General features: G+C 42.1%; 5 protein-coding genes across 5 annotated transcripts; 3 read left to right on the top strand and 2 right to left on the bottom strand.

Annotated features, from left to right (window-relative positions):
* Nucleotides 1–4: 4 nt before the first annotated feature.
* Nucleotides 5–7,894, bottom strand: LOC147210295 (dnaJ homolog subfamily C member 16-like). The gene is made up of 15 exons (XM_086108054.1): nt 7,679–7,894; nt 6,992–7,166; nt 6,856–6,922; nt 5,542–5,869; nt 5,265–5,449; nt 5,069–5,173; nt 4,833–4,991; nt 4,604–4,734; nt 4,333–4,522; nt 3,937–4,116; nt 3,720–3,796; nt 3,414–3,494; nt 3,089–3,178; nt 2,841–3,011; nt 5–2,176 (listed from the first exon to the last, which is right to left on the bottom strand). The coding sequence occupies exons 2-15, from the start codon at nt 7,162–7,164 to the stop codon at nt 1,723–1,725; spliced, it is 2,391 nt and encodes a 796-aa protein (XP_085964180.1). The 5' UTR covers nt 7,165–7,166; nt 7,679–7,894; the 3' UTR covers nt 5–1,722.
* Nucleotides 7,895–8,450: 556 nt separating this feature from the next.
* casp9 (caspase 9, apoptosis-related cysteine peptidase) lies at nt 8,451–13,903 on the top strand. Its single transcript, XM_086108042.1, has 11 exons — nt 8,451–8,706; nt 9,918–10,122; nt 10,513–10,578; nt 10,659–10,738; nt 10,852–11,028; nt 11,104–11,193; nt 12,138–12,285; nt 12,358–12,546; nt 12,765–12,874; nt 12,983–13,110; nt 13,206–13,903. Exons 1-11 carry the CDS (start codon nt 8,575–8,577, stop codon nt 13,348–13,350), a joined length of 1,470 nt encoding a protein of 489 aa, XP_085964168.1. The 5' UTR covers nt 8,451–8,574; the 3' UTR covers nt 13,351–13,903.
* Nucleotides 13,904–17,010: 3,107 nt separating this feature from the next.
* LOC147210293 (L-rhamnose-binding lectin SML-like) lies at nt 17,011–21,142 on the top strand. Its single transcript, XM_086107976.1, has 9 exons — nt 17,011–17,170; nt 17,627–17,659; nt 17,749–17,814; nt 17,940–18,075; nt 19,498–19,607; nt 19,683–19,727; nt 19,900–20,032; nt 20,496–20,599; nt 20,958–21,142. Exons 1-9 carry the CDS (start codon nt 17,137–17,139, stop codon nt 20,993–20,995), a joined length of 699 nt encoding a protein of 232 aa, XP_085964102.1. The 5' UTR covers nt 17,011–17,136; the 3' UTR covers nt 20,996–21,142.
* Nucleotides 21,143–21,505: 363 nt separating this feature from the next.
* LOC147210292 (L-rhamnose-binding lectin SML-like) lies at nt 21,506–23,744 on the bottom strand. Its single transcript, XM_086107965.1, has 8 exons — nt 23,637–23,744; nt 23,484–23,552; nt 23,235–23,370; nt 22,854–22,963; nt 22,742–22,786; nt 22,059–22,191; nt 21,886–21,993; nt 21,506–21,647 (listed from the first exon to the last, which is right to left on the bottom strand). Exons 1-8 carry the CDS (start codon nt 23,731–23,733, stop codon nt 21,641–21,643), a joined length of 705 nt encoding a protein of 234 aa, XP_085964091.1. The 5' UTR covers nt 23,734–23,744; the 3' UTR covers nt 21,506–21,640.
* Nucleotides 23,745–24,866: 1,122 nt separating this feature from the next.
* LOC147210291 (L-rhamnose-binding lectin SML-like) lies at nt 24,867–27,258 on the top strand. The gene is made up of 9 exons (XM_086108020.1): nt 24,867–24,903; nt 25,208–25,240; nt 25,326–25,394; nt 25,511–25,646; nt 25,899–26,008; nt 26,076–26,120; nt 26,664–26,796; nt 26,867–26,970; nt 27,134–27,258. The coding sequence occupies exons 1-9, from the start codon at nt 24,867–24,869 to the stop codon at nt 27,163–27,165; spliced, it is 699 nt and encodes a 232-aa protein (XP_085964146.1). The 3' UTR covers nt 27,166–27,258.
* Nucleotides 27,259–27,998: the final 740 nt, after the last annotated feature.

Genomic DNA, 27,998 nt, shown 5'->3' with positions numbered 1-27,998 from the left:
ACGCTACTTAAAAACAATAATTTATTTTATTCCCCGACCCCCTCACAAAAAGATAACTTCACTGGTGAACATACAGAAGCAACCATTGTGCAACAGTTAATGAAACCGATACAATCTGCAAATATACGATATAGATATTTTTCACAGTTAAATCTTGACCTTATTCCAAGTGCCAGAAAAAAGAAAAAAAAAAACAAGCAAGCACGATGTAACTACAAAATTGCATTGGGCTACATGAAGCTACTTGTGGGTTTTGGTTGCTACAGAACTAACACAGCCAAATCCAAAACAATTTGACACTCCATGAAATAAAACCAGTCTTTCCATCCCAAAGGAAAAACTGTGCTGAGGTCCGATAGATAAAGGTCACAACACAACAGTAGTACGCAGTATTACATGAGTCAGTCAGCACACAGAGTAATAATCTTTTTTTTTTAACAAAGACAAAACATGCATTAATATTCATAGTGTGCCAGTATGAATTAGTGAACAGAACCGGTCAAGACTGAAGAGCAAGCCTGGTCGCAATATTGTTCAAGGCCAGAACAGCAATAAGTAGCAGCAGGAGCAGCATGTGGCTGAATGAAATCGCATGCCTGTCAAACAGAGGTGTCCAAACTACGGCCCAGGAGCCATGCCTGTTTTTTTAGCAGCCCGCAAAATATATTGTGGCACCTTGACCTATCAATATCCCAGGTGAAGGGTTTTTCAAATTACGGTAAAAGCCATCGCGCGGTTAAAGAGCAGGAGCATCCAAGTTGGCATTTGGCACTCTGCCACATGATGGTTTCACAAAATCCTGCCATCAGTTATAAAAAAGTAATTAGAATGCTGCGGATAAACCAAAATGGGCTTTAATTGGAGGTTTGTTGTATCCGGAAATTTAAAAAAATCGAGAGTATACGAGGCTAAATTGCCTTTTCTATGTTTTTGTGCAGGTATTTTGGCTTATTCTTCTAATTAAATGTCTTGCAATGAATTATTTTAAATTGCATTTTTTAAGGAAAATACACTTTAAAAAATTGGATGTTTTGAGGGGACTGGAATGGATTAATTGCATTTCCATTCATTTCAATTGGAAAAGTTGATTTACAAGAAGGACAAGAAGAGAACGAAGAACTTGATTTTTTGCCTCATCACCAGGCCCCAAAGTATCTAATAAATTTTCACATGCTGAAAGCGATGTTTTTCTTCTTTAAAATATGAGACCAAGCTAAATCGTTGTAACTGGTTAATTCTGAAAACACCCATATTCAGTTAGAAGAGGGTGTGCACACTTATGCAACCAACACCATCCCCATTGTTTATTTTCACTTCCCCCTTGAAAATAGTTTCTTCTCAAATTGAGTTTTGCAGGTTGTACGTCACAGTAATAGTGGAAAAAACATGAAAAAAAATATTTTTGTCTCTTTTTTTTTTTAAATATGGCATTTAAACAGGGCTGTGTCGACTTTTTATACACACCGAATAATATATATTGCCCTTCTTTACCTGCAAGAGTGGGTTGTTTTTTGCATGTTTAAAAAAAAAATTAAGGTGCAACGTCAAATGGTTCTCTCATGTTTTCTTTTTTCTGCATGCGGTCCATAGAAGAAAAAGTTTGGACACCCCCAGCCCAGGCTCGTAACTCAAAAAGTGCAAGACAAAACCAAACAACATTCAAGCAGCCTTTTCAACGTGCACTCTTCAACTCCTCCGAACCTGCCCCCCCACCCCTCCTGTTTATTGACTGGCGGTGATCTTGTGGAGTCCTGGCCAGGCGAGGATGTAGTAACGAGGCAAGGTGCCTTCCATGAGCCTTTCCATCCACAAGCCCAAGCGGTCCAGCTTGTGATGGATCTGGAGCGTGGACGTGCTGCGTGAGCGCGCCGATTTGCGCGGAGGGTGATCGTCACGAGACGCCGCCCTCGACCTCCTCACCGACGCCGCCGCCGCTGCTTCATCCTCTGACGTTTTGCTATCCGGGTCTTCCCCGGTGTAGACGGGCTTAAACAGACAGAAGTACTTTTTGTGGCCGTTGAGTGCCAGCACGTAGCCGGTGTAGTCCATACTGGCGTTTGCCTCGTCGTCCTCGCACGAGTAGACCTGCGCGGCATCCTGTGCGCTTTCTAGCAGCGTGCGCATCCACTCGCTGTGCTTGTCCGTATTCAGGAAGGAGAAATGCAGGGTCAGGCTCCTGGAACATTTCAACGAATCCAATTTCACGATCAGTTAGATGGCAAGACACCAGTCAGCGTTTCTACAAACTCACTTGTACAAACACAACATATTCCACTTCATCTCCCCCCGTTGCAAATGAGGTTGACTCAACAAACGGAGCGAAAAAAAAATGAGCATCAACAGTATAGTAGTATCACATCAGCTAAAGGTTCATAACTCGATGAGTCATTCCCATCCGGACTCAACCGGCACCTGCAGCACAGTGGCAAGTATAACAGATGCAATCTTGAAATGCTTTTAAGTGTTGTGAAAGAATGACCCAATATGGCAAAATTAAGCTTGATGAATGATAGAGGGTTTGCACCCAATTGGTTTGTGCGTGCTTTTAAGTAATTTAGCTTCATTTGCTCGACGGTGTCATCAAGCAGTAAACTATGCGTAGACACGTTGCAGGCTTAACGGTGACTAAGCAGTATTGCAGTAGGATGTCTAATGCAAATATGGAATGAGCAATAAACATCACAGACTAAGTAGACCGTTTTTTTTTTAGCTTTCAACCAGGTCTTAGGCCTACGAATGAGACTTAGACAGAAAGAGAGAACGAAAGAAAGAAATGAGGACACAACCAATACATTGCCCAAGTCAACTTCCACTGCTGAAATACGACCATTTGAACATACCCCGTGAAAGAGTAGACCTCTTTGGCAAACTTGCTGAGCAGAACGTTCTTCGAGGCATCGGCGAGCACAAGAACAATGTTCATGTGTCCTGGCCTCAGCCTCACCAGGTTGCTTATATAGGTGATGTCAGTCAACTCGGTCACCTCCACAAAGTTCTTCTTGGGAGGCCGACTAAAGACGGTCATCATAGTTAATGGGCATCTTGCGCTTGCCTCGAATATTAGTCAATCCGAAGGAATAAATATTACCTTGATGGACCGCCGCTCCCTGACGATCCATTTTCTGTTTTCGTTCCATCTTTTACTTTTGTTTTGGGGGAGTTTTCGTCACTTGAGTCACTGGAAAAATATATATATATTATATATATATATATATATATATATATATATATATATATATATATACAGTGAAACTCCTCTACAACGAAATCATATTTGCAGCAAGATTTTTTTCACACTAGGGGGTATTTTTGAGCATGTAGGTTTCATTGTAGAGGAGTTTCACTGTATATGATCCAAGATGGGAGTCTGAGGCACAAAGGTAAAGTAGATATTGAAGCGTAAACAAGCTCACCTGAAGGCTTGGATGACTACAGTTCCAAAGAGGATGAATAAGGCAGAAAAGATGAGGGACAGCAAAGGCATCATCTCACGCCTGCAAATCACCAAAAGTGTCATTTTCATTCTATTTATTGAATTTTATTCATCTGAAGAGCTGTAAACACTCTTTTTGCTGTCCCGTAAAAAGGGGGCGGAGTTTGGCCGCCAGGACCGCAGAAATGCGACGTGCAGTCACCGCCAGTGCACGCAAAACGGTGCCACGCTACGCCAAAGCGTGCGCTACTACCCCTTGTAAATGTTTGTAAAAACTTCTACCCACCAGTTGTTGTGCAGAATGTCATCGATGACTTCGGAGAGGTAATCATAAATTGCATAGAGCCATTGGATAACAAACATCTACAGAGAGACAACATTAGTCAGTGCGCGGTTAATAATCAGCCCCCCCCCCCCCGCCCCCAGAAAAAAATGCTTCAGACAAATTTCTCATTTTCAGGCTGACGCGGGCAGCCAAACCATTTGCCGGCCAAATAGCGTACGGATGCAAACTCGTTGTTGAGCTCGGGAAGCATGGCATCGTGGACCAGAATGGACGGGTCCTTCTGGAGACGCTCCAACTCCTCCACGAGGCGCCGCTTGTCTTCTTCACTGCCGTTCCAGGGAGTCACTGGCTTGAAAAAGGCCTTCCCGGCAGCGTTGCGCCTCTCCAGGATTACCACCTGAAGGCACGCACACACACACACATAAAAAATGGGAAGCTGGGTAGTGTATCCGGATGGATGAATGAATGAGTGGGTGTGTCATGAAGCGGGCGAGATGATGAATTCAGGGGGCGGCTCATCAGGTGTGGTTTTCTGTTTTGATTTATCGGCAAAAATTGACGGGTGGGTCATTTGGTGGCGGTTCTGGACGGGCGGGCGGATGGACGGATGCACCTGCGGTGGCGGCGGTGCCTTTGTGCCGTCCTTGCCGGTCATCAGGATGTTACAGAGCGGTTGCTGCAGTTGTTGGTAGACGTAAGCAAATCTCACAACTTCCTTGGTGTTGCTTGAGGCGAAAGACAGAAAGGCCCGGTTGCCCGAAGAAAAGCTCTCGTCGCTGCCTGTGATCAGCAGCACGCAGTATCTGTCGGGAGGAGAAACAGCAGCGCTGAAGCATATCGTCGGTGATGCTTTGGAGGGCGCAGACAGACGGACGCCGGCTTACTTCCTTCGCCTGTGGAACTGCTTGACAGGGCACAGCTCGTCAAAGAGCTTCTGGTTCACCAGCCTCGGTGCCAGGAGAAATTTGTTGTTTGACATGAACTCGTCGATGAGCTGCTTTTTCATTCCTTTCGTCTGCCAGGAACAACGGCGGCTATATTTTATGACTCACACTCAAAAAAAAGACGACTCCGCTTCTTTCTTTCAGCCGGCGCCTGATGCCAGAAACGCACCTGTAAGATGTCAGCGGGGTTATCCGTGTTCTCTTTGAAAACCAGCACGGTCGGGGCATAGCTGTTGATATTGAACTGTCTCTGCAGATGGGCCGTCTCTGAAAGGCCCTGGTCCACATAGCCAAACTGCATGTAGTCCTTGTACGCAAACGCCGTCAGCTATGAAAAGCCACAGATGAAAACCAATGAAGACATCTGAGCTGCGAAAGCGATTGTGACGTCGGTCCCAGGCTCACTTTATAGAGTAAGGGAACGACAGGCACTTGGTCAAACAGGAGCACGTGTGGCTTGTTGACTTCATGCCAACTGCTTAAAAACTGCTTGTCGTTCTTGTCGCTGACCTGAAAAAAATAAAATGATGCTTTGACATGTGCGCGGCCATCCGCATCCAGATTGTTATCTACGAGTACGGTCAAAAAGTGAGATTCTTACCCAATCCACGAGTTTTTGGGGAAGAAGGTCTTCCACAAACTGCCTCAAATGCTCCTTTGCTACGGCGTAATGGAAGAACGTCACTTTGCCATTAATGACTCCGAGTATCGACGGCGTGCGATGAGCGCCGAGGTGATTGGCTAACCGTCTCTCATATCCAACATCCACCACGCCGATTCCGACACCTGCGCGAATGAAACGTACACCCTTTTGGCTTTCACCATTTACTTCAAAATCTCCCAGCTGGCTGCTAAATAATAGTATGTCCATTCCAAACCTAGCATCTCCATTTCCTGCACCACCTCCTTCCACACAGGCTCGATGTGGATGCAATTGAAGCACCAGTCGGAGGTGATCTTGATCAGGTACGGTTTCCTGAAGCTGTCGGGCACCACATCGTTGACATACTGGTTAAAGCGCAGCGAGTGCTTGCTGTCGGAAAACTCCCCCTGGTTCTTGCTGTTGAATGGGAAGTTGAAGAAGGACTCATCGAAGTTGAAGCTATCGTGGCGGTGGCCGCTATAGCGACCGCTGCCATACGGCTGGGTGTCATCCGTCTGGCCGTAGCGGTCGTAGTTGGCGCGTTTGTCCTCACTGGATAGAATCTAGATTGTGGGTAAAACGTGAGTATTTTCATTTGTTTCTGTCACAACTGGAAAACGTGTCAGGTATGGTATGATGCCTCTCAAAAACAAGTGTAACGTGTTTTTAACAAAAAAAATCCCCATGAAAGTGTGATCACATTTCCTTGCCATTACCAGTTTCAGATCTAAGCCCTAATACACAGGTATCAAACTCAAGGCCCGGGGTCCAGATGTGGCCCGCCACATCATTTTATGTGGCCCGCGAAAGCAAATCGAACATGTCAATTTCCATGATGCTTGCTAAAATCTCAACCAAAATTTTTAATTCTCGTCTGTAATAAATGAGAGACATATTGTAAGTATTTTCTTGTAACCAAACCCTTCATTACAGAAACTTAAACAATAGTTGAATAAACCGTTATTATTGCCTTTTTAAAATTTGGTTTCAGTCATAACGGCCCTCCAAGGGAAACGGTAACTAAAATGTGGCCTGTAACGAAAATGAGTTTGACACTCCTGCCCCAATAAATGAAAATACACGATCGGGAGAGATGACATAAAAATCTTTTGTTTACACATTTACATCCCCCAACCCTCGCTTTAAACACATTTAAACTAATTCAAACCCACTTCCCAAACAAATTGTACATGTAGTTCAACACAAATAAGGCACAAAGATAAAACTTATCGAAAATATTGTACAGTGTCTATGTACATGCATGTGCCTTTAGGAGGGGGGGCCTGTGGGATGGCATGTGATGTCAATGAGTTTGCTTGTAAGTGTTTGGAAGCGAGCTGCGGTTGACAGCTACTTCTGTGCAAGTGTGCATCGGCAACTGTGGCTCTCCTTTTCCACATGAAGATGCAGTACAGTCAATATGCTATAAAAATGCATAAAAATGACTGTGAAAGAACGACACAGCAGCGACATGAATGATGAATGATATAGCAAGGGCATTTTGTAGATTGATCCCCCCAACCCCTCTCTTCAATTTCACATGACTAACCTCGTATGATTTGGTAATCCTGATAAACATATCCTCAGCTCCCGGATTTTTGTTTTTGTCAGGATGCCTTGAAAAGAACATATTTATTACATAGATGTTAGCAAGTTTATGTCAGTTTTGTGTGTCGGACACTCACCATTCTCTAGCAAGACGCTTGTAAACTTTCTTAATCTCAACCTGGTTTGCACTTCGAGTGACGCCCAAGGTTTTGTATGGGTCCAGCTCCGGTCCAGCGTGGGTCACTCCGAGCTCCAGCACAGAGACCGCCACCATGACAGCCAATGGCAGAGAGATCCTTAATTCTGCCATCGCTGTTATTTTAATAACATAAGAGCATCTGTCACCATCACATATTGCATCTCAGGATGTTCAAACTTAAACGTCGGGACATAGTCTTGACCGGTAGTGCCAAACTTGTTTTGATTGCAAACCACATCGTAGGATCGCACAAGATACACTCACAGGGGCTGGTTCTGACAGTTGTAAATGTTAATTTTCTGATATCTAAGTAGCTTTCAACAGAAGTCGAGGAAAAATAACGGTACGAGGCCAAACAGTCGTTTGACGCAAGTGCTCGGATTTAAGGATTACTTTTTAAATTACATTGCAACATAACGGGGACATGAACCAACGAAAACACACAATTAGATACATTGGCCATCATCAGAATGGCAGCATGCAAGACAGCAACAAACGTATCACCGTCCGTGTGCGCTGTTAGTATCGACTGTAAAATGTATAAGGATATATTTTGATACTGAGAGTGTTTTAACGACGTTGCTACAAAAACTGTCCGTTTCGCTGAAAATACAAATTCAGGCACCTCGAGCAGCTGCAGTCAACCGGCACTACACCGCATTTTTATGGCAGGTGTTGATGTTCGTCGGGGTCTTGGTGGATGCTGGACGACGACAATCACAAGGTGTGTTTGGCAGCAGCTCCTGCTCCCTCAGGGCATGATTACAACTACGAACTGGCGACAAATCGAAAGTACTGTTGGGAGGTTGAGTATTTCATCGCAACTGCGTTTGTATACGTGCGATCGGTTTTCCAGTCGTCGCTCCCCGATGTTTAATATAATCGCAATGTGTTGCTTGCTGAGCGGTGACTTTCGTCAGTTCGGTGGGTGTGATAGAAATCAAGCGCACTTTTTTTCCCAATGTTTCTAGTTGACCAATCACAAACAAGAATGATGTAAACAAGGAAGTAATGCTTGTAATCATAAATAGTATATACGAAAAAGACCTGTACTTTCCAATATGACGTTATTTTTAAATATTTTAGCGAAACGTCATATTATAATGAGATGTGCTGAAACGTAGTGTGTGTTTCGAAGCGTCAAATGCACTACAGAGACACCCGTTGGTCAAGGAGTAAGCCATTGCATCCAGTGTTTTTGATGTGCACACGAAATCCTATATGATGTGCAAAACTGCTGAGATTGACGAGGTAAACAAATTCTGCGAGAAGACAGAAAAAGACAAAAAAAAAAAACAAACAAAAAAAGAAAACGCACCAACCACCGGATAATACGTAGTAGAAGAAGAAAGATGGTGCCACCTTAATGGTGACGTCATTCACGAAACAACACGGAGACCAGGAAGTGGGACTTCTCATCGGTACGACACCTTGTCAAATCTCCTCTCTATTCGTTGTTGTTTTTTTATTGCTTTTTTTAAGCACAGCTTTTACGATAGGCTTTTTGTGACTTAATGGAGAATGGAGGACCATCACAAGAAGATTCTTCAGCGCTACAGGATAAATATTGTAACGAGTTTGGACCCATCATGTCTCTATGACCGCCTGCTTCAGAAAGGGGTTTTTACTCAAGACATGATCGAGAAAATAAAGGTAGGATCGTACTGGGCATTGCAGTTGCCAAATATTGATGATAAACAGTGATTCTTAATTTTGGATGGTAAATGAAGAATTGACGAACTGGGTGTACAGGTGGTCAGCACATCAGCATCACGGTTCTGAGGTTCTGGATTCGAATCTCGGCTCCAATTTTCTTGTGTTTGAATCTTCTGGTCCTGCATGCTCGTTTCCACTAACATTCCAAAGCATGCATGTTGAGTCAAATGATGGCTCAAAGGTGTGAGTGGAATTGTCTATGTGAGCCGGTGTGAACTTGAGTGGGCTAGCTCCACTTAAGCGCAAAAAAATATTAACAGAAATCTTTCCAAGATGGCCACACCCCTGAATTATGAAAGCAGTATTAACCTCTTGCGAAAACATCCCAATAAAGGTTGATAAAAGACACAGAAAGTTAGGACAGTATTGCTTTAGGAATGTTGTTTATCACCTTTTGTGAAATCGTGAACGATTTTCATGGATGTTTGGAAATGAAAACCAAAATGCCTTTTAAACCTAGAATTTACCAGAAGTAATCATCCCATCCATCCATCCATTTTCTGATCTGCTTATCTTCATGAGAGTTGCAGGTGTGAGGAAGCCTGTCCCAGCTGTCTTCGGTCAGTAGGCTGGGTACACCCTGAACTGGTTGCCAGCCAATCACAGGACACACACAGACGGGCAACCATTTGCGCTCACAATCACACCTAGAGGCAATTTGGAGTGCCCAATCAACCTGCCATGCATGTTTTTGGAATGTGGGAGGAAACCGAAGTACCTGCAGGCTGGTGGAGAACATGCGAACTCCACACAGGAAGGCCGAAATCGAACCCTGCAAATCGGCACTATGAGGCCGATGTGCGAACCAGTAGGCCACCGTGCCGCCCCGGAAGTAACCATGGCCTTGTAAATCACCAAAATATAACTCGCCTAGATTTTATTGCAGCCATAAAACTTGAAATGACTCTCCTGTCAAAGGTCATAAAGGAAGTGTGTCCCCTAAACTTCTCAGTGGCTCATACAGTAGTATGTGCCCCATGATTTACTGGCAACTAGTCCAGGGTGTGCTCCACCCGCCTAATGTCAGCTGGGATAGGCTACAGATCACCTTTAAAAATAACAATCACTAAAGAAAATGGATGAACGTCAGAACAAAAAATTAGTGATCAATGTTTTATATTCTCAAGTTAGTCCATGTATTTTAACAGAGTTCGGGAACAAAACGGGACCAAGCCAGGCAACTGGCGCGGGACCTGCCGACCCGTGGAAGTCGGGCCTTTCCTCTCTTTCTGGAATGTCTTCAGGATTCAGAGCAGCACACTTTGGCAGAGCTCCTCCAAAGTGGAGCACCTGCGGTTCAGGGGTCAATGTCCAACCGCCTCATTCACCCTGTTGTCCGGACTCTTCCAGTTTGTAAGTCCAAATTACTCTCAGATACATTTAATGACTTTATGTTTATTCATGTTTATGGTCTGAGTACAATCGTATTCACCTCATCTTTGTCGTGTCACAGGTTGTGCGCATATTGAGCATTTGTGAAGCTTTGGGACTGCAGTAAATAAAATCTATATTTGTTTAATAAATTGGAATTTTGACATGAAGCCTATGGCCATTGTGTTTCAAATTGTGTACATTTTTTGGCATACTCGACATTATGCCTAATACTGTACTTGTTCACGAGTCTGTTGCAGGGGGAAATCTGCTCTCTGTGCCAATCCATCAAATGCATGGAATGAGTTACAATTGAGGCATTTTGAACCTTGAATCCTTGGGATGCATTAAAAAAATGGTTTTATTGTGCAGCCTCTACAGTGGATTTCTATACGCAATTAAAGGCTCCCCCTGTACATCCAATACAGACTCCCACACGTAAGTTACTGTATGTGTGTTGGCCCAGAAGTTTGGGTCATTGGCTTATTCACAAACATGAGTGCATGCTTCTGCCACAGCACCTGATTCGGAGAACCTACAAGCTCAGATGCGGGTCAGAACGCGCATGCAAGGCAGGACACGGCGGGACAGCCTGCAGGTCAGCACCATTTGGTTGTTATGCACTTGTATAGCGTAAGGGAGCTGTAATTGATCAATTTCCACGCCAGCTAGCACCGAATATTAACTTTTTTTCCCCCACATCTACGCCAGAGCTACAAGATGGATGCCAGCCCATGCGGACACTGCCTCATTATCAACAACGTGGATTTTGAGCCACAGAGCGAGCTAAGTAACCGCACGGGGTCCAACATCGACTGCGACAGGCTGGAGAGGCGGTTCAAAGCTCTCCGCTTTCTTGTCGAAGTGAGGACAAACCTCAAACAACGAGTAAGGATCCATTTTTTGTTCTTGCATGATGCTAAACTTGCGGGTGGGATGCTTACAGTTCTCTCCACGTTACAGCGGATCAAACACGAGTTGTCGGATTTATCGAAGAAGGACCATTCGCCCTACGACTGCTGCGTGGTCATTATTCTGTCTCATGGGACGGAGGTAAGATGCTTTTGTATTCCTAAGATGGCTTTGGTTATGTTATGACAACTGTATTAGTTTTCAGTCTGACAGTAAATACAGTGAAACTCCTCTACAATGAAACCTACATGGGTGAAAATACCTAGTGTGGAAAAACTTTTCATGCATGAAAGCCATTCCCACTTTTCTGCTCCCCCTACAATACAATACAATACCCTACAAACAAAACAACTGATTTCTATACGCCGAACAATCCCCCTGTTCCGTTATACGAAATCTTTTTCTCTGCTCTTGCCTCGCAACAAGATTCACTACAACAAAACAAGCCTTCCGCAAAAGTCTAATCCAACCTCAGCATGCCACAGCGACCTCTACTGCTTCGTTAGGAAAAGGCAACAGCAACCACCACACTGCTTAACACATGTGCAGTAGTACAGGAAGTATTTGTTTCAGACGTAGCACGAATGTTGCATTGCTAAAATGGCGACAAAACAGACCGTTGCATATCAAGAAGTTAAGAAAAGAAAAGCTTTAACGCCTGAAGACAAGATAAAGGTAATAAAAATGAAAGATGGAGGAAGCAAAATAAAAGACATTATGCAAGAAATTGATGTAAGTGAAAGTCAATGCTGATCGTAAATTTTGCAATTTCTTTCCCTTTTTTTCTTTCTACACTGGCTGTATGAAGTGTCAAATAAGTGTATGCTCATACTTATGCACTATTGGAATAAAAATAAAAAGTACACATATACTGTACGTTTTTTGTGTGTGTTCGCGTTTACGTCTGAGATCAAATTTGCTACAGTGAAAAGTCCCCTGTTGTGAAAAATTTCTTGCTGCAATCATGATTTCGTTGTAGAGGAGTTTCACTGTACAGTCAGTGTACCACTTGGGTGGTGCCCTTTTGCATTTAGTCACACCCACATGAGTGCTATAAAGCTCACTTTAATATGACTCTACTGTAGGTGAGTCACAACCGCTTCCCCGGTGCTGTTTATGGAGTCGACGGCCAGTATGTTCCCGTGCAGCACATCACAAACTACCTCAACGGGAAGCACTGTCCCTCCCTGCAGGGGAAACCAAAGCTTTTCTTCATCCAGGCATGCGGAGGAGGTAACTGATGATAAATGTTGGCTCCCTGGACAGCATTGGTAGCAATAGCAAAGATTTACGTCTGGCATTGAGGTGAAAGAGACAGAGGCTTCGAGGTGCCGTCTGACGAGGCGGAACCGTCGAGTGGCGGAGCCGATGACCAGACAGACGCCATCCCCGCGTCCTCCAGCAGTGACTCGCTGAGCACGTCTGATGAACCGGACGCCGGCGCCACACTGCCCACCCCGAGTGACATTCTCGTATCCTACTCAACTTTTCCAGGTACACTCCATTGCAGAGTTCAGAGTGAGCGGAATATGTGTTCCTGTTCTGGTCCACCTGGTGGCGGTATTGCACCTCAAGTGTATTGATTTTACCTCTACCATAGAGGTTATACATCGATCTACAGTATATTGGGGCGTTTGTGAATAAGCAAGCTAAAAAAGTTCACACATAACTCAAAATCCACACCATACGATTTTTTTTGTCACACCACACAGGTTACGTGTCTTGGAGGGACCCTCAGTCGGGTTCCTGGTACATTGAAACGCTGGACCGCATTCTTGAGGAAAATGCTGCCACTGATGATTTGGTCACAATGTTAATGATGGTGAGCTTGTCTTCTCAATATAGGCACAGCCATCGTTCTGTTGAAATAAATAAAATCATTGTTCTATCATTTCTTACACGCATATATGTTTTTATTGTTTGTTTCCAGGTTAACAATGAAGTCTCCCAGAACTCTGCAAAAGGCATTTATAAGCAAATGCCGGGTTCCTTTAACTTCCTTCGGAAACTTCTGTACTTTCAAACCTCAACGCTGGGACAAAATTCATCTGAACAAATGTAATTGTTACTTACTGTACATGCTAAAAACAAAAAAAGCAATTTCTTTGGATAACGCAGTGTATTTTCATTTAACATTTTGGAATTTAAAAAAGGACGGCACGGTGCTCTACTGGTCAGCACGTCTGCCCCACAGTGAAGAGGTCGTGGGTCCGTATCCGGCTCCGGCCTCGCCTATGTGGGTTTTCTCCGGGTACTCCGGTTTCCTCCCACATTCCAAAACCATGCATGGGAGGTTAATTGAACACTCTAAATTGTCACTTGGTGTGATTTGGTGTGAATGATTGTGCCGTGCGATTGGCTGGCATCTAGCTCAGGGTGTACCCTGGCAATTGCCCGAAGGCAGCTGGGATAGGCTTAAGCGGCTTAGAAAATGGCCGGATGTAAAAAAAAAAAAAAAAAACATTGGAATGATTGTAATTTGTACATGCAGTTTCTGTATGGTATACAGTACTATATTTCAACAGTAGATGGCAGTAATTCCTTGGGTCTTTCTCTAAATGTACATTAATTTTATTGAATTTGTAAATTTTTGTATCATTTTTTATTTCTTTTTAGATTTTTCTAATACTTTTTGAGACTGTGACAAATTTTCAATCTAAAAATGTGGTTCGATGTAGTCTTAACATCCATTCTTTTGAAGTGACATCTGCATGACAGTTTTGCCATTCCCACAAAAACAAGTGCTTTTTCTGCAAACATTTTAATGGTTTACAACCAAACAGATCTGGAATGTTTTTGTTGCTGTCCTATTTGTTGAGATTTTTTTTTAAATAAAAGCTCTGAAATGGTAGATGACTGGTGGTTAAAATTATTCAATTTCTCCCATTAATTACAAACACAAAAATAAATTCAACTAAATCAATGTATTCTCTTCTTCATCAACCCTTCAAGCTCATGTCACCCTGATTGACCCTGCAACCAAAAAAAACACTTATAAAATCAAACTCGGACTACAGCCTTTGTGTTTGCTCTAATCTACTTACAGAAAATTCCCAAGTCCTCTCGCTTGCATTTTTAAAAAAAAATCTGGTCAGAGTGATAAAACCTGAATCTGTCATTCTTTTGTCTCTTATGCATGTCTTCTAAAAATAAATGATGAGCTCCGTGGAGGATCCGGCGTCGATTCGGTTCTTGGGACCACTGGGAGAAACCAGTTACTTCAAACACCTGCTAGCTTCTTACTGCTGGCTTTTAACAGCATTTGCCAGATAGAAACTCATTAGTACGCCTTTTTTCAGAACGAACACGTTTACTCTGCAATTGCACACAAGTTATTCAACAATACAATTTTCTTGACAGTTCCACGTTTAACCATCTACAGAAAGAGCCTTCTTTATTCCCCATTATTGACAAAACCAGTGAAATGATAAAAGAATTCATAATAACGTGGAACAACTTCCTGACGTAATTTCCCTTTGACTTAGCTTCAGTCAGGAAACTAATGATCAAACCTGTTTCAAGATTGAGTTGAGAAATCCACACGGGTAGTAAAATTATCATTTTCTTCGATTGACATGTTTAAAAATATCAAAATTGCTTAATCTATCATGCTTGTTTCGAGTGATGGCCTTCCCTTCTTATGCAATGGACTATCCCATCTCAACGCATATGCAGAAATGAGTCAGAAGTCATTGAGAGTAAAATAAAGTGGCGGTATTCCGCTGGAAGCCGGCGAGAGGAAAATGAACCGTTTTTCATCAAAATGATGAAGGATATGGACACGGTCGGAGAATAATTAATGAGACAGTGGTCATGATTGTAGTTGTAATTTGCGATGGTGGAACCGCACTACCAAACTGCCGAACGTCTCTGACCATGTGGGTCTTTATAAAAGCAATCGACTGTGTACCTAATTTTGTGTCCAGTGAGTGTTCCTCGACTAAAATATCGTGTCTGTAACTCTTGAGTTCATCTTTTATCATGCCGCAACTGCCAGTCATCAGGCTAAAGCTATTACACGATGCACTGTGAGACATTTCCTATGGTTTCTGTGCTACCTTACTGGCTACAGTCAATTAGCATGTGTTCTACCGTACACAGAATACAAGTTTCTCATCTAATCTGACTTCTTGGACTGGAACTCTGGAAGAAGACAGTGTTCTGTTGTTACTGACTACTACGGTATTCTGCACCATCTTTCCTCTTTTGCAACACAGCTCGGTTTTGGCAGTGCAACGAGTTCCTTCATCACGACTGACTGTCACAATGAATGTTTCAGCAAGATCACAGCAATGGGGAAAAACGTGTAATACTGGATACTTGTTATCATCATTGATGAAAATGAAGTTGGTGTTAAATTATGAACTAACGGTGGCTACTGAATTATTTTCGAAAGGTGAATTCCTTTTTACTGAACGCACTCAAGCATGCTTACCTCCAGACCTAATCAATCAATAAATCACCCAAATAGAACTTGCCTGACATAATGAAGTGGGCTAAAAGATCCACCAAAAGCTTAAAAAAAAGAAACGATCAAAAGAAATTCAAGAACGTAGGAGAAATTTAGTAAGTGACAACTATTAGTCTGAAAAAGGTTACAAAGCCATTCCTAAAGCTTTAAGACTCAAGCAAATGACAATGAGAGCCATTATCCACGAATAGTAAAATCACGGAACAGTGGTGAACCTTTCGCAAGACTGGATGATTTACAGAATTTAGACCAAGAGCACAGTGTTGGAAAGGAAAACAAAGAACCGTAGGTCTCCCTTGCCTCTTTTAAGGTAATTATTCAAAAGTACTGTTGAACAAAAGCAACATAGAGACTCACCTTTTGAAAAAAAAAACTGAATTATTCTGTGTACTGACAAGACAAAAGCTGAATGTTGTGTAAGGTGTGTCTCTCATTCCAACTGGCATGAATGTCACACAGCATTTCAGAAAAACAACAACATCATGCTAACAGTCAAACATGGTGGTTGTGTGATAAGATAAGATAAGATAAGAAAACCTTTATTAGTCTCGCAATGGAGACATTCCCAATTCATGGACTAAGTCATGACTGCTTTGCTTATTCAGGCCCTGGATCATTTCCTGTGATTTATGGAACCATGAATTATGCCCTTTAGCATAGAATGCTGACGGAGAATATTTGCAACCACAAACGGAAGCGCACTTGGAGCAGGCTCCAGGCAATGGTTCACAAAACACCAGCAAGTCAACTTCTAAATAGATTAAAAAATAATAATGTAAATTTTTGGAGTGGCCTTGTCCGTTTTACAAACAATACAAACCTTTACAAACATTTGCATCTGAGAGAGGTTACATTGTCTCCTTGTTAGCATTTGGTATGTTGTCTGTTTGTTTCGGTTGTTGAAGCATCAGCTTATCACAACTGCTGCCATCTGAACCGCACATGTCAAGAACTTCTGGGGTGTGTCTTTTGATTTATTTACATTGATATAGTAATACAACAAAGGTAATGCATATTTGTTTGAGATTTCTTTCAGAATAAAGGTTTCAAAGAAAATAAAGAGAAATGAAAACATCGAAGTATCTCTCACGATAGAAATAAAACACGGAATTAAAACAGCAAGTGGTACACGGGCATATATCCTTGTGCCCATGTAATGAAAACACACAATGCACAATGTGATTGTTCCTTGCAGATTATTGAAGATGATTACCAACTTTCACAGTTGAAATAAACAGCCCATGCAATGAATAAGACTTGGTCTGATACCATCTGCGGTTCCAGTAAAAACGCATGCCACTTGCTGAAACAAGATCTTTCCGCAATATTCCCTTGAGTAAGACTGTGCCCTTCCAGAGTTACGAAATTTGTTCAGATACTCGTCCCATAATATCACAATGTAACGTGTTGTTCAACATTCTTTTCCTGCATACGGTGCATTTCGGGTTCTTCCCCTTAATTGTGGTGGAGTTTGAGGACATGAAGCAATCTAGTTCATTAAAAAAAAGGATAGCTCTGTAGCCCTTTTGTCATAGCAGTTTGGGTGCAAGCCTCGCAGTCATTCTGATTTACAAGTGATCATTGTTAGCGCTTCACACCAGATCGGGTGAAACATGCCATCCTGCTTCAAACTCAGCTCAGCACTGTGTGAGTATTGACTTTTGACATAAATCTGTTCCAAGTCAGTTGGTGCCTTCAAGAAAGGAAAAAAAAACTTTGGGAGTTGCTCTCAAAATTGTTGATTTGAAATAATAGTGGATTTGTTGATTGCTTGCTCTTCAGGGTAATAAAAAAAGATATCTTTCTGTCTCTTTATATCTATCTAGCTATCTCTCTAGCTAGCTAGATTCTAGCTACTTAGCTAGCTATGGATACCTACTAGATTGCTAGCTAGCTGGCTAGCTAGCTGGTATCCATCTTCAAAACTTATTTTGTAACTTTAAAAAGGCTCGCAGAAAGAGTGGTATTCGAGAGAAATTAAGTGCAACAATCAACTCTCTGCTAAGGTTGTGTTGGGAGCCACACCAGAGACAGAGTGGTTTTGCTTTCTATTCAGCATCTTGATATCTACTGTATCTAAAGTACTGATATTTGTTTTCCCAGTGCTGGCAGCGATGTGTTTTCTCATCGCAGAAGGTGACTCTCTAAGTTCATGTCCAACATCTACAATATATGTTCTTCTCTCCTGAACAAACTTTTTCATACATTCATTTTGGATTCCACAGTTGTTTCCGCAGAGCAAATGACCACCTGTGACTCGGACAGATTTGTTGTCCATCGCCTAAACTGCGGTAAATTGTCAGAGCGTAATACCACGTTGGACATCATTTCCAATGGGTGTTGATCATTTTGAGTGCAGAGCTGTATAGTTCCGCCTAGTTCCAGGATGATTGCCGTCTCTCTTGTCATGTGACAGATTATGGAGTCATCAATGTGCAGCAGGCTTTATATGGTCGTTCAAGCTCGCTGGTGTGCAGTGATGGCAGACCCCCACAGCAGCTGGCGAATACGCAGTGCGAAAGGCAAGGCACCACGGACGAACTCAGCTCAAGGTATCCATCGTACTTAAGTTTCAAGTGTCATTCGTAAAATGAACATGCTTGTTTAACCGGTGAGTTACTGTGTGACACAAACATCTTTGTTGAGCACACACAAATCATATCTTCATCCACAAAGCATAATTGCTAAAGTCATTTTTCAATATTTTGGAAATGCAAAAAAAAAAAAAAAAACGACACCATTTTAAAAACACACATTGGCATTTATTATTGGTTATTGTTGCTTTTGCTTACTTGTTCACCCATCTGGTTGAAGTTTTTGTTCAAATACCAATTTAAAAAATCACAATGTGTGATTTCATGATTGTGTTTTACCTTCCTGGTGTCGCCTGCAGTGCCTTGCCATCTTTAGTTCAAAAACAGCAGAATTTGCTTTTGTAGAATTTGCTTTTGTTCCATGCATAACGAAAAAAAAATTGCTTAATTTTGTTCACTTTTTTGGGATGATTTTTCTTAGATATCTTTTATATATATATATATATATATAAAAGATATCTAAGAAAAATCATATATATATATATATATATATAAAACACACACACACACACTTGGTCTCGTTAATGTCCTGGTTTTGGTTTTTGTGGTCTTGACTACAGTACAACACTTGTAATCTTAGTCATAGTAGTTTTGTTATCTTTATTCTAATTGTAATTATAGTATTGGAATTGTGATTTGATTTGTGATTATTTATTGACAGTGCTTTGTTGCAGCTGTGGTTATTTATTTTGGAGATTGGAGATTATATTAGATTTGTGATTTTATAACATAGAAGAACCCTTTTACGCTTGCCAAGGAGGTACAGAATACAGTGCCCTCCATAATTCTTGGCACCCCTGATTACGATGGGTTAAAAGACTTACGTTAAAATAAATTCTATTGCAGAAACAACCTCTCATATTAAAAATTGAAGACATGATTGGTCAGACATGGAGTCAAGCTCCTCCCATGGCCATCTCGGTCCGCACACCTTAATCCCATTGAAAGCCTGTTAGAGGGGGCTAAAAAGGGGCGTGGAGAGGAGAGGACCGAGGTCACCGGATGATTCGGAGAGATGGTCGAAAATCCCTCTTTCTATATTCTCTTTGCATCTTGTGAAACATGATAGCAGAAGATTAGGTGCTGTTCTGGTGGTAAAAGGGGGTTGTACAAAGTATTAACATTAGGGGTGCTCATAATTCTGGCACCCATGATTTGATGTAAAAGAATTCAAGAACACATCTTAACCAGTCGTGCCAAAAATAATGGTGGGTGTGTATGTGGTGCTATATTACTTGCTTTCGTGATACTTATTAAAAAATATAATCACATATACTGTATTAAATGTTATTACGAAAGGGAAACTATATTGGGACTTCCTTTGTGGGGGGGGGGGGGGGGGGTTTCTGCTGACTCATGCTTTAATTGCTATGTTTACAGGTGCAATGGCAAAAAAACATGCGTCGTGAACACGGATGCTTTCCGCAATCCTGATCCCTGTGATGGCACCTTTAAATATTTGCAGACCAATTTCACCTGCTTGCCTGCAAGTAGGTCGCCACTGTGAAATAGTGTGACGTCAAAAATGCATCTCATTTTATATCGAATGTTTTTCGTTTAAACAGTTACCGTGGTGGCATGTGAGGAGTCTTTGGCACATTTGTTTTGCGGTGAGAGAAAGCTTTTCTTTTTCCAAGATCAATTCCAGGACACGATGACGCACAATAGATGATTTTTTTAATAGAGTGTTTACTGTTGTTGATGTTGAATTTTTTATTTTTTTTTGTATTTTGAGAACCCGCATTTCCATCAACAACCTTCTTTCTCTCACCTTGATGCCAGATGTAGGACAAGTTATTTCCGTCTACGGTGCTGACTATGGACGCCGCGACCGGACCACGTGCATATACAAAAGGCCTGAGAGTCAGATACAAAATGTCGACTGCCTGCGCCCAACTGAGCTTGTCGCTAGCAGGTACGATGGCACACATTTTTTGATTCTGTCTGGCTCATGGTCAAGAATTTCTGCTCGGGCCTTCCTGTGTGGCGTTTGCTTATTAGCCTCATTGTTTTTCTGGGCACCCCAGTTTATTTCCACTTTAGATTAATTGAAGATGACTTGTCCGTCATGCGGATCTTTCTTTGTGCTATGTTCCCTGTGGTTGACTGGCAACGAGTTGAGGGTGTACCCTCACCGCTTATCCAAAGTTGACCCCGGGGTGACCTTTGAGATACAGTAAAAGGAAGTACACTGTTTCGCACATGTGGCAGTTGGCAGTCACGTGAAAAGCCACATGACGGCCAGAATTAGACTGAACTAGTCTATCAAAGCCCCCACCCTCCTGAAAAATGACAGTTTGGACATGATTCAATGACTTCAATGATATCGTAGTACAACTTTCAGCACAGTAATGAGGCCGTTTCTTCTGCATCCATAGGTGCAATGGGGAAAACAGCTGTACAGTTGCAGCCAGGAACAATGTGTTTGGGGATCCCTGTGGCGGCACATACAAGTACTTGGAGGTTGCTTACACATGTGTCTGTAAGTAATCACGACTATTTTTTATTCATTTTTTTGGTGTAGGAGCATAAAACAGTGCTATATTGATCTGTTTTATTTACAAGTGCATTCAATATGATTCAACTCTCAGAGCAAAACCTTTATTGAAATGTGAAGACATTTTTCTAGTTGTAGTTAAAAGCGGACACGTATGAAATATTTTGAAATGTTTCAAATGTGCTTTAAAAATGGGGAGGGTTAAAGAATTTTGAGGGTCATTTGAGGGAAATAATTCTTAAAGGGTCTTAAAACAATTGTTTTCATCTATCAAGTCAGAGAAACAGAAAATACACATTTTTGAACATAGCTTGCCTACATTAACTATTTTTTGTTTTTGCAGATCCCGAGACCACAAAGACCAGTAGTTCAACTTTGTAAACAGGCAGTACCAACACTGTCAGTGTGTTAAGTCCATTTCTTTCTGTATTTGCAATAGGCAGATTAGGTCTGTGCCAGATAAAACATGACTAATTGCATGAAAAAAAAAAGTTTTAATGATGCCTGAATAAAGATTTTTGGAAGCAAGGCACACTTGATTGCAACACATTGCCAACCAAGGCAAGCACACTGAAAGTTGGCACAACCCCTCTTATGCAATCCAGTTCTACTCTTCACACCACTTTTCCGCTCCACACAAAAGTTTTGTAGAGTTGAAATACAGTGTCTATATCCACCCAAGTTAGGAGCATTAGCGAGTAGAATGGCCACAGCACTGGACTGGTTTGCATGAGGTATTATGAAACCAATTTAGACCCTCTAACTTCATTAGATGGACAGATATGTGCAAGCTCAAAGGCTTTAAATTGGGGGGGGGGGGGGGTTATTGGTGCATGCCTTATAGTTTGCATAGGCCAATATAGCAAATTGTCTCCAAACATTGAGGCATAATTTTGAAACAATGTTTTATTTTCACTTTAATACAAGTGCAACGAGTTCAATGTACAGCATGTTGCAACGACAGACGCTCGAATGGAATCCACACCAAATGGCAGTACCGTTTAGAAGACATCCTGGTGATGAGCCTCAGGAGCTGGGGAGAGAAAGAAAAGTCAGTGCAAGCTCAAGTCCATTAAATGCTTTGAGATTTGACAGTTAAAAATAAATAAACTTAATACCGTCAGCTGAAAAAGCCTCACAGTTTGAAGGCCGGCCTTTAAAGGGTAGCCATTTTAATATTCAAATTACAACATTGACCACTCTCGAATGCAGCTAAAATACAATCAAGAATTTTATACTAAAGAGATGACGCCAAATAGGCAACCACCTACTTGCGTTTACAGGCGTAGGAAATCTCCAAGTACTTGTAGGTGCCTTTACATGGATCTTTGAACACTGCATTGCTGGCTGTGACTGAACAGCTGAATCTCCCGTTGCACCTGTGAATGAGGGAAAAGGGGCTTAATTTCAGGGAAGGGGAGAGAAAAAAAAAGTGCTACTGTACATTTGGGCAACAAGGGTAGTTGGCTGCATGCATTTGACGTTTTTTAGCTCATGAGGGGCCCTTCTGTATGAGCATGTGGTCTGGTCGCGGCGTCCGTAGCCTGCACCATAGATGATGATAACGTGTCCCAAACCTGCCGTTGGGATGAGGGGAAAGAATGTTTGTGACGGAAATGTATAATTTACATTGATTTTATTGCAAAGCCACTTTAATCTTGAATTGACATACGGAATAGTGGGCTCTGGATTTAATGGACATAAAGTGTCCGGCCAGCTCAAAAGCCCCTTTGGTACTGTAGTTTTCAAAATCGTTTTAGTTCCAGAATAGAAAAACTAGAGTGGAACAGGCTAAACGTGCCAATGTGGCAGCCATATTGGCAGGGTTAAGTAACATGGCAGCCATGTTGGTGCCATTAATGATGACAAGCAAAGCCATATCCATCACGGTTTAACAGCGCAAGCCATTTTGTACACATCTGTTGAACGTGCCATTTTTGTCAAACATTATCCACGTCAGATAATGCTCATGAGAGCAACCAACCGCATGCTATGAACAAAATGGGGCAAGTTTGGCGATATTTGCATTGACAATTCTGCATCGTACCAGCATTTACAAAATGAGACCTATTAGTTACACTGCACCATATAAAATTCTGCTTCCAAACCAATTTAAAAAGTTCTTACCACAATACAAGTGTGCCACGGAGCCCTCACAAGTCACCACAGTCACTGTCGGAGTAAATGCAATATTAGTTATGGAGTTCTGTACATTCTTTACAGCATGTAGGAGACATACTTGCTTCCTGGCAGGTAAAGTTGGTCTGCAAATATTTGGAGGTGCCAACACAGGGATCAGGAGTGCGGAAAGCACGCAAGCCCAATTCACATGATTTCTTGCCATTGCAACTGTGCACAAAACACATCAGCCCTTTCAAGTTGATGCAAAAATTATCCTGGGGCGAAAACAAGATTTCAGAGTCCCCTATACATTATCTAAATCCTCTACTCCTCCAATGAAAGCACCATTTTCCCCACCATGCTTCTGCTCATTGGTCACATGACCAACACTCTCATCTGTGGACAATATACCTTTTACTCAATTTAAAAAAATAAAAGAATAAAAAAAGTGACATTTATCTGAACGACAAGTTTCTCACAACTCTGGCCCGATGCATACCTCGTCTTGACTTTGTCCAGGGTGCCTCGCTGACTGCATTTTGTGTTGGCCAGTACTTTATCAGATTTGCCCTCAGCGCAGACCAGAGAGTTTGAGCGACCATACAAAGAGTCCACCACATCGATTACGCCATGATCTGTCACGCCAAGACAGACAGCAATCAACGTAGAGCAAAGTTAATCTGAACATGAATCTTGAAATGATTCCCTTTCGGAAGTCAGTGAAGGTTTTAATAAGATCAAGTCTTACCGCAGTGTAAGCGATGGACTTGCCACACATTATTATCACAGGTGGTCACTCGGTCCACAGAATCAGCAACTGCAAAGATTAAAAATTGATATGATTTCTTTTTAAGAAACAGGAACTACCCAATGCATGGTGAACATAAACATTGACACTCACCTGCTGTGTGGAGCAAACAAGTTGCTGCCAGCACTGGAAAACAAACAAACAATCTTATACAGAGAACAGCCATGGGCATTTTTTGAGAGCAAATCATTTCATTCTGGTTTTCCCTCAAGTGCAAGGTGGTTTGTCAATGACAAAACACAGGTGCATATCAGGGTGAAACTATTTTGAGGGAAAGGTTAAATCCTGCTCATACAATAAAATTTACCTTTCTGACAACAGTCAAAAACACAAATTAATATTGATTCTGCCCCATCATCGCTTCTCATTCCTGAAACAGTCTATAGATTCGAAACAGATTTTTTTTTTTTTTTTCATCAGTGAATACTCACGCAGCACAGCACTAAGTCTGAAGCAGTAGGACTCCATGTTTCACACAGCCCAGTCGGTAACAATTGGAAGCGGATCACTTGTCTTTATAGTGACTGCAAGGCTTGCAGCCCATCTTCTAATTAGAAGCCCCGCCTCCGACACCAACTGTGTAATTGGCTACGTAACACTGGTCAACATTACGAGAATGACAAGAATTTTCGAGATCAGTTTTTCGCACCGAAGACAATGGTACCCTTCATTTTGCCTGATATGCTCCCGTTTTTCTGATACACGCGACAACTTTGATGTTATTACTTGTTTTCTTAACATCATTGGATATCATAAATATGTGTTGTATTGTCCATCCATCCATCCATTTTCCGAACCGCTTGATCCTCACTAGGGTCGCGGGGGGTGCTGGAGCCTATCCCAGCCGTCTTCGGGCAGTAGGCGGGGACACCCTGAATCAGTTGCCAGCCAATCGCAGGGCACACAGAGACGAAACACCATTCACGCCCACACTCACACCTAGGGACAATTTAGAGCGTCCAATCAGCCTGCCATGCATGTTTTTGGAATGTGGGAGGAAACCGGAGCACCCGGAGAAAACCCACGCAGGCCCGGGGAGAACATGCAAACTCCACACAGGGAGGCCGGAGCTGGAATTGAACACAGTACCTCTGCACTGTGAAGCCAACGTGCTAACCACTGGACTACCGGGCCGCCCGTGTTGTATTGTCATTCTTGTAATGTAGACCAGTGTCACATCGCCAATCACACAGACCGCTGAAGACCTCCTTCAAGTCGGTGTCAGAGGCGGGGCTTCTAATTAGAAGATGGGCTGCAAGCCTTGCAGTCACTATAAAAACAACTGATCCGCTTCCAATTGTTACCGACTGGGCTGTGTGAAACATGGAGTCCTACTGCTTCAGACTTAATGCTGTGCTGCGTGAGTATTCACCGATGAAAAAAAATATATATCTGTTTCGAATCTATAGACTGTTTCAGGAATGAGAAGCGATGATGGGGCAGAATCAATATTAATGTGTGTTTTTGACTGTTGTACTCAGAGGTGAATTTAATTGGATGGTATAAGCACAGGATTTAACTTTCCTCTCAAATTGTTTCACACTGATGTGCCCCTCTGTTGTGTCATTGACAAACCACCTTGCATTAGAGGGAAAACCAGAATGAATTGATTTGCTCTAAAAAATGTCCACGGCTGTTCTTTGACTAAAATGTTTGTTTTCCAGTGCTGGCAGCAACCGGTTTGCTCCTTACAGCAGGTGACTGTCAAAGTATATGTGCAATATGCATTGTGTAGTTCCAGTTTAAAAAAAATAAAATCATATCAATTTTGAATCTTTGCAGTTTCTGATTCTGTGGACCGAGTGACCACCTGTGATAATAATGTGTGGCAAGTCCATCGCTTGTACTGCGGTATGACTTGAGCCAGTCTGATTAAAATCTTTGCTCACTTAAACTTCTCGGACTTCCTAAAGAGTCAAAGTTCAGGTTAACTTTGCTCCATGTTGATTGCTGTCTTGGTGTGACAGATCGTGGTGTAATCAATGTGACGGACTCTTTGTATGGTCGCTCAAACTCTCTGGTCTGTGCTGAGGGCAAATCTAATAAACGGCTGGCCAACACAACGTGCAATCAGCAAGGCACCATGGACAAAGTCAAGACGAGGTATGCATCGGGCCCAGAGTTGTGAGAAGCTTGTTTTGTTCAGATAAATGTATCTTTTTTTTTTTTTTAATTGTCCCCAGCGAAGTGTGCTTTTCGTACGACCAATGAGCACAAGTGTGGTGGGAAAATAATGCTTTAGTTGAATGAGAGATAATAATAAACGAGATCTGAAATCTCATTTCTCCCCAGGCTAATTTTTGTAACAAATTGAAAGGGTTGATGTGGGGGGGTTTTGTTTTGTTTTCTGCGCAGGTGCAATGGCAAGAAATCATGTGAATTGGGCTTGCATGCTTTCCGCACTCCTGATCCCTGTGTTGGCACCTTCAAATATTTGCAGACCAACTTTACCTGCCTGGAAGCAAGTATGTCTCCTACATGCTTGAAAGACTGTACAGAGTTCCACAACTGATCTTGCCTTTACCTCCATAGTTACTGTGGTGACTTGTGAGGGGTCCGTGGCATACTTGTATTGTGGTAAGAACTTTTTTTTTTTGGAGAGTAAAACTTCAGCGGAACTAATTGGTCTTTTTTTTGTTGTCGTTTTGGGGTTATTATAAATGGAAAATGGAGCCATACTTGCCCCATTTCGTAAATGGCATGCCCTTAGATGCTCTCATGAGCCATTATCTGACGTGGGTAATGTTTGGCAAATGGCATGTTCAACAGATGTCTACACACACCAAAAACACTTGTGCCATTAAACCGCGCTAGATATGGCTATGCTTGTCGTCGTTAATGGCACAAATATGGCTACCATGTTATTTACCCTTGCCAATATGACTGGCACGTTTAGCCTGTTCCACTTCAGTTTTTCTGTTCTGGAACCAAAAGACTTTGAGAACCACAGTACCAAAGGGGCTTTTGGCTGGACACTTTGTGTCCATTAAATCCAGAGCGCATTGATTCTGGATATGTCAAATCAAGATTAAAGTAGTTAAGCAATAAAAGCCCTTAAAATAAAATTGATGTAAACTCCATTTCCATCACCAACATTCGTTCCCTTCATCTCAACGGCAGGTATGGGACACGTTATTACCATCTATGGTGCAGACTACGGACGCCGCGACCAGACCACATGCTCATACAGAAGGGCCCCTCGTGAGCTAAAAAACGTCACATGCCTGCAGCCAACTGCCCTTGTTGCCCAAATGTACAGTAGCACAATTTTTTTTCCTCCTCTCCCCTGTTCCTGAAGTTAAGCCCCTTTCCCTCATTTATAGGTGCAATGGGAAATTCAGCTGTTCAGTCACAGCCAGCAATGCAGTGTTCACAGACCCATGTAAAGGCACCTACAAGTACTTGGAGATTTCCTACGCCTGTAAATGTAAGTAGGTGGTTGCCAATCGGGCACCTGAAGGTTATTGCTATTGTACAAAATTCATGATTGTATTTTAGCTGCATTCAAAAGTGGTCAATGTAATGTGAATATTTAAATAGGCTACGTCGTTCAGACTTGAGCTTGCACTGACTTTTCTTTCTCTCCACAGCTCCTGAGGCTCATCACCAGGATCTCCTCTAAATGACTATTTGTTGATTCCATTCGAACATCTGTCGTTGCAATGTGCTGATGTTTAACACTTATTAAATTGAAAATAAAATTGTTTCAAAATGATGCCTCAAGGTTTGGAGACTATTTGCTGTATTAGCCTGTGTGAACTTAAAGGCACGCACCAATAAATATTTCACTTTTAATTTAAAATGGTTGTCAAGTTGGGCTCACAACTTTGCATGTGCAGCTATTGTGTAATGGAAAGTATTTTCAACAATGGTATGCCCTTGAAATATTTTGTACATTTTCCCATTAATCTCAAAATTAAAATTTGAGAAACCTGTTAATTTAAACAAAGAGCAAATCTGTCAATCTGAGGTTTCAGGGTCTCTTTTGGATTAGTAATACAATGGCACCTGAATTTGCTTTAACTCAATGTAAGTTGAACATTTGTGGCTGAAATAAATGAAAATGCAATAAATCTATTCCAGACCCCAAAATGCAACAAAAACTGAACTGAAGAAATACTCGACTCGTATTGAGCACTTTAAAATGGCCACCGTTGTATACAAAATGCTGGACATGGAGCAAAGGTATATACAAAACTAAGAGCACAAAAACAAACTAAAATCGAGTCAAAAGCCAAAGAATATGAATGAGTTCTGAGATGAGTTTTAAACATGGGCAGCGAGGGGTCTTGCCGAACGTTCAGTGGGAGGCCATTCCAAAGAGAGGGACCAGCAACAGAAAAGGCTTGATCCCGTCAGAGTCGTCGCTTAGTTCTTGGTACCTCTGTCTGGTCCACAGACATGAGGCACCGGGCAGGTGTGTTGGGGTTGAGAAGTTCAGAGAGGTAAGGTGCA

The sequence above is a fragment of the Hippocampus guttulatus genome, chromosome 1 (assembly GCF_054856545.1).
Source record: "Hippocampus guttulatus isolate MCC_2025c chromosome 1, RoL_Hgut_1.0, whole genome shotgun sequence".
In the NCBI taxonomy this organism is placed as follows: Eukaryota; Metazoa; Chordata; class Actinopteri; order Syngnathiformes; family Syngnathidae; genus Hippocampus; species Hippocampus guttulatus.
The sequence above is the reverse complement of the archived record's forward strand: the minus strand, read 5'-3'. Positions and strand labels throughout refer to the sequence as shown.

What these genes read in the sequence shown, in the direction of transcription:
- LOC147210292 (XM_086107965.1), bottom strand. Translation starts at nt 23,733, where the DNA reads ATGATTTGCTCTCAAAAAATGCCCATGGCTGTTCTCTGTATAAGATTG. An exon ending in CTGGACAAAGTCAAGACGAG is followed by an intron (nt 22,964 to 23,234) that starts GTATGCATCGGG and finishes TTTTGTGCACAG; the next exon opens with TTGCAATGGCAAGAAATCAT. An exon ending in CGTGGCACACTTGTATTGTG is followed by an intron (nt 22,192 to 22,741) that starts GTAAGAACTTTT and finishes TCCCAACGGCAG; the next exon opens with GTTTGGGACACGTTATCATC.
- LOC147210291 (XM_086108020.1), top strand. Translation starts at nt 24,867, where the DNA reads ATGGAGTCCTACTGCTTCAGACTTAATGCTGTGCTGC. An exon ending in AGTCCATCGCTTGTACTGCG is followed by an intron (nt 25,395 to 25,510) that starts GTATGACTTGAG and finishes TTGGTGTGACAG; the next exon opens with ATCGTGGTGTAATCAATGTG. An exon ending in ATGGACAAAGTCAAGACGAG is followed by an intron (nt 25,647 to 25,898) that starts GTATGCATCGGG and finishes TTTTCTGCGCAG; the next exon opens with GTGCAATGGCAAGAAATCAT.
- LOC147210293 (XM_086107976.1), top strand. Translation starts at nt 17,137, where the DNA reads ATGCCATCCTGCTTCAAACTCAGCTCAGCACTGT. An exon ending in CAAACTCAGCTCAGCACTGT is followed by an intron (nt 17,171 to 17,626) that starts GTGAGTATTGAC and finishes TTGTTTTCCCAG; the next exon opens with TGCTGGCAGCGATGTGTTTT. An exon ending in ACTGAGCTTGTCGCTAGCAG is followed by an intron (nt 20,033 to 20,495) that starts GTACGATGGCAC and finishes CTGCATCCATAG; the next exon opens with GTGCAATGGGGAAAACAGCT.
- casp9 (XM_086108042.1), top strand. Translation starts at nt 8,575, where the DNA reads ATGGAGGACCATCACAAGAAGATTCTTCAGCGCTACAGGATAAATATT. An exon ending in CATCCAGGCATGCGGAGGAG is followed by an intron (nt 12,286 to 12,357) that starts GTAACTGATGAT and finishes TCTGGCATTGAG; the next exon opens with GTGAAAGAGACAGAGGCTTC. An exon ending in ATCCTACTCAACTTTTCCAG is followed by an intron (nt 12,547 to 12,764) that starts GTACACTCCATT and finishes CACACCACACAG; the next exon opens with GTTACGTGTCTTGGAGGGAC.
- LOC147210295 (XM_086108054.1), bottom strand. Translation starts at nt 7,164, where the DNA reads ATGGCAGAATTAAGGATCTCTCTGCCATTGGCTGTCATGGTGGCGGTC. An exon ending in ACCCCGCTGACATCTTACAG is followed by an intron (nt 4,735 to 4,832) that starts GTGCGTTTCTGG and finishes TGTTCCTGGCAG; the next exon opens with ACGAAAGGAATGAAAAAGCA. An exon ending in TCAACAACGAGTTTGCATCC is followed by an intron (nt 3,797 to 3,936) that starts GTACGCTATTTG and finishes GTCTCTCTGTAG; the next exon opens with ATGTTTGTTATCCAATGGCT.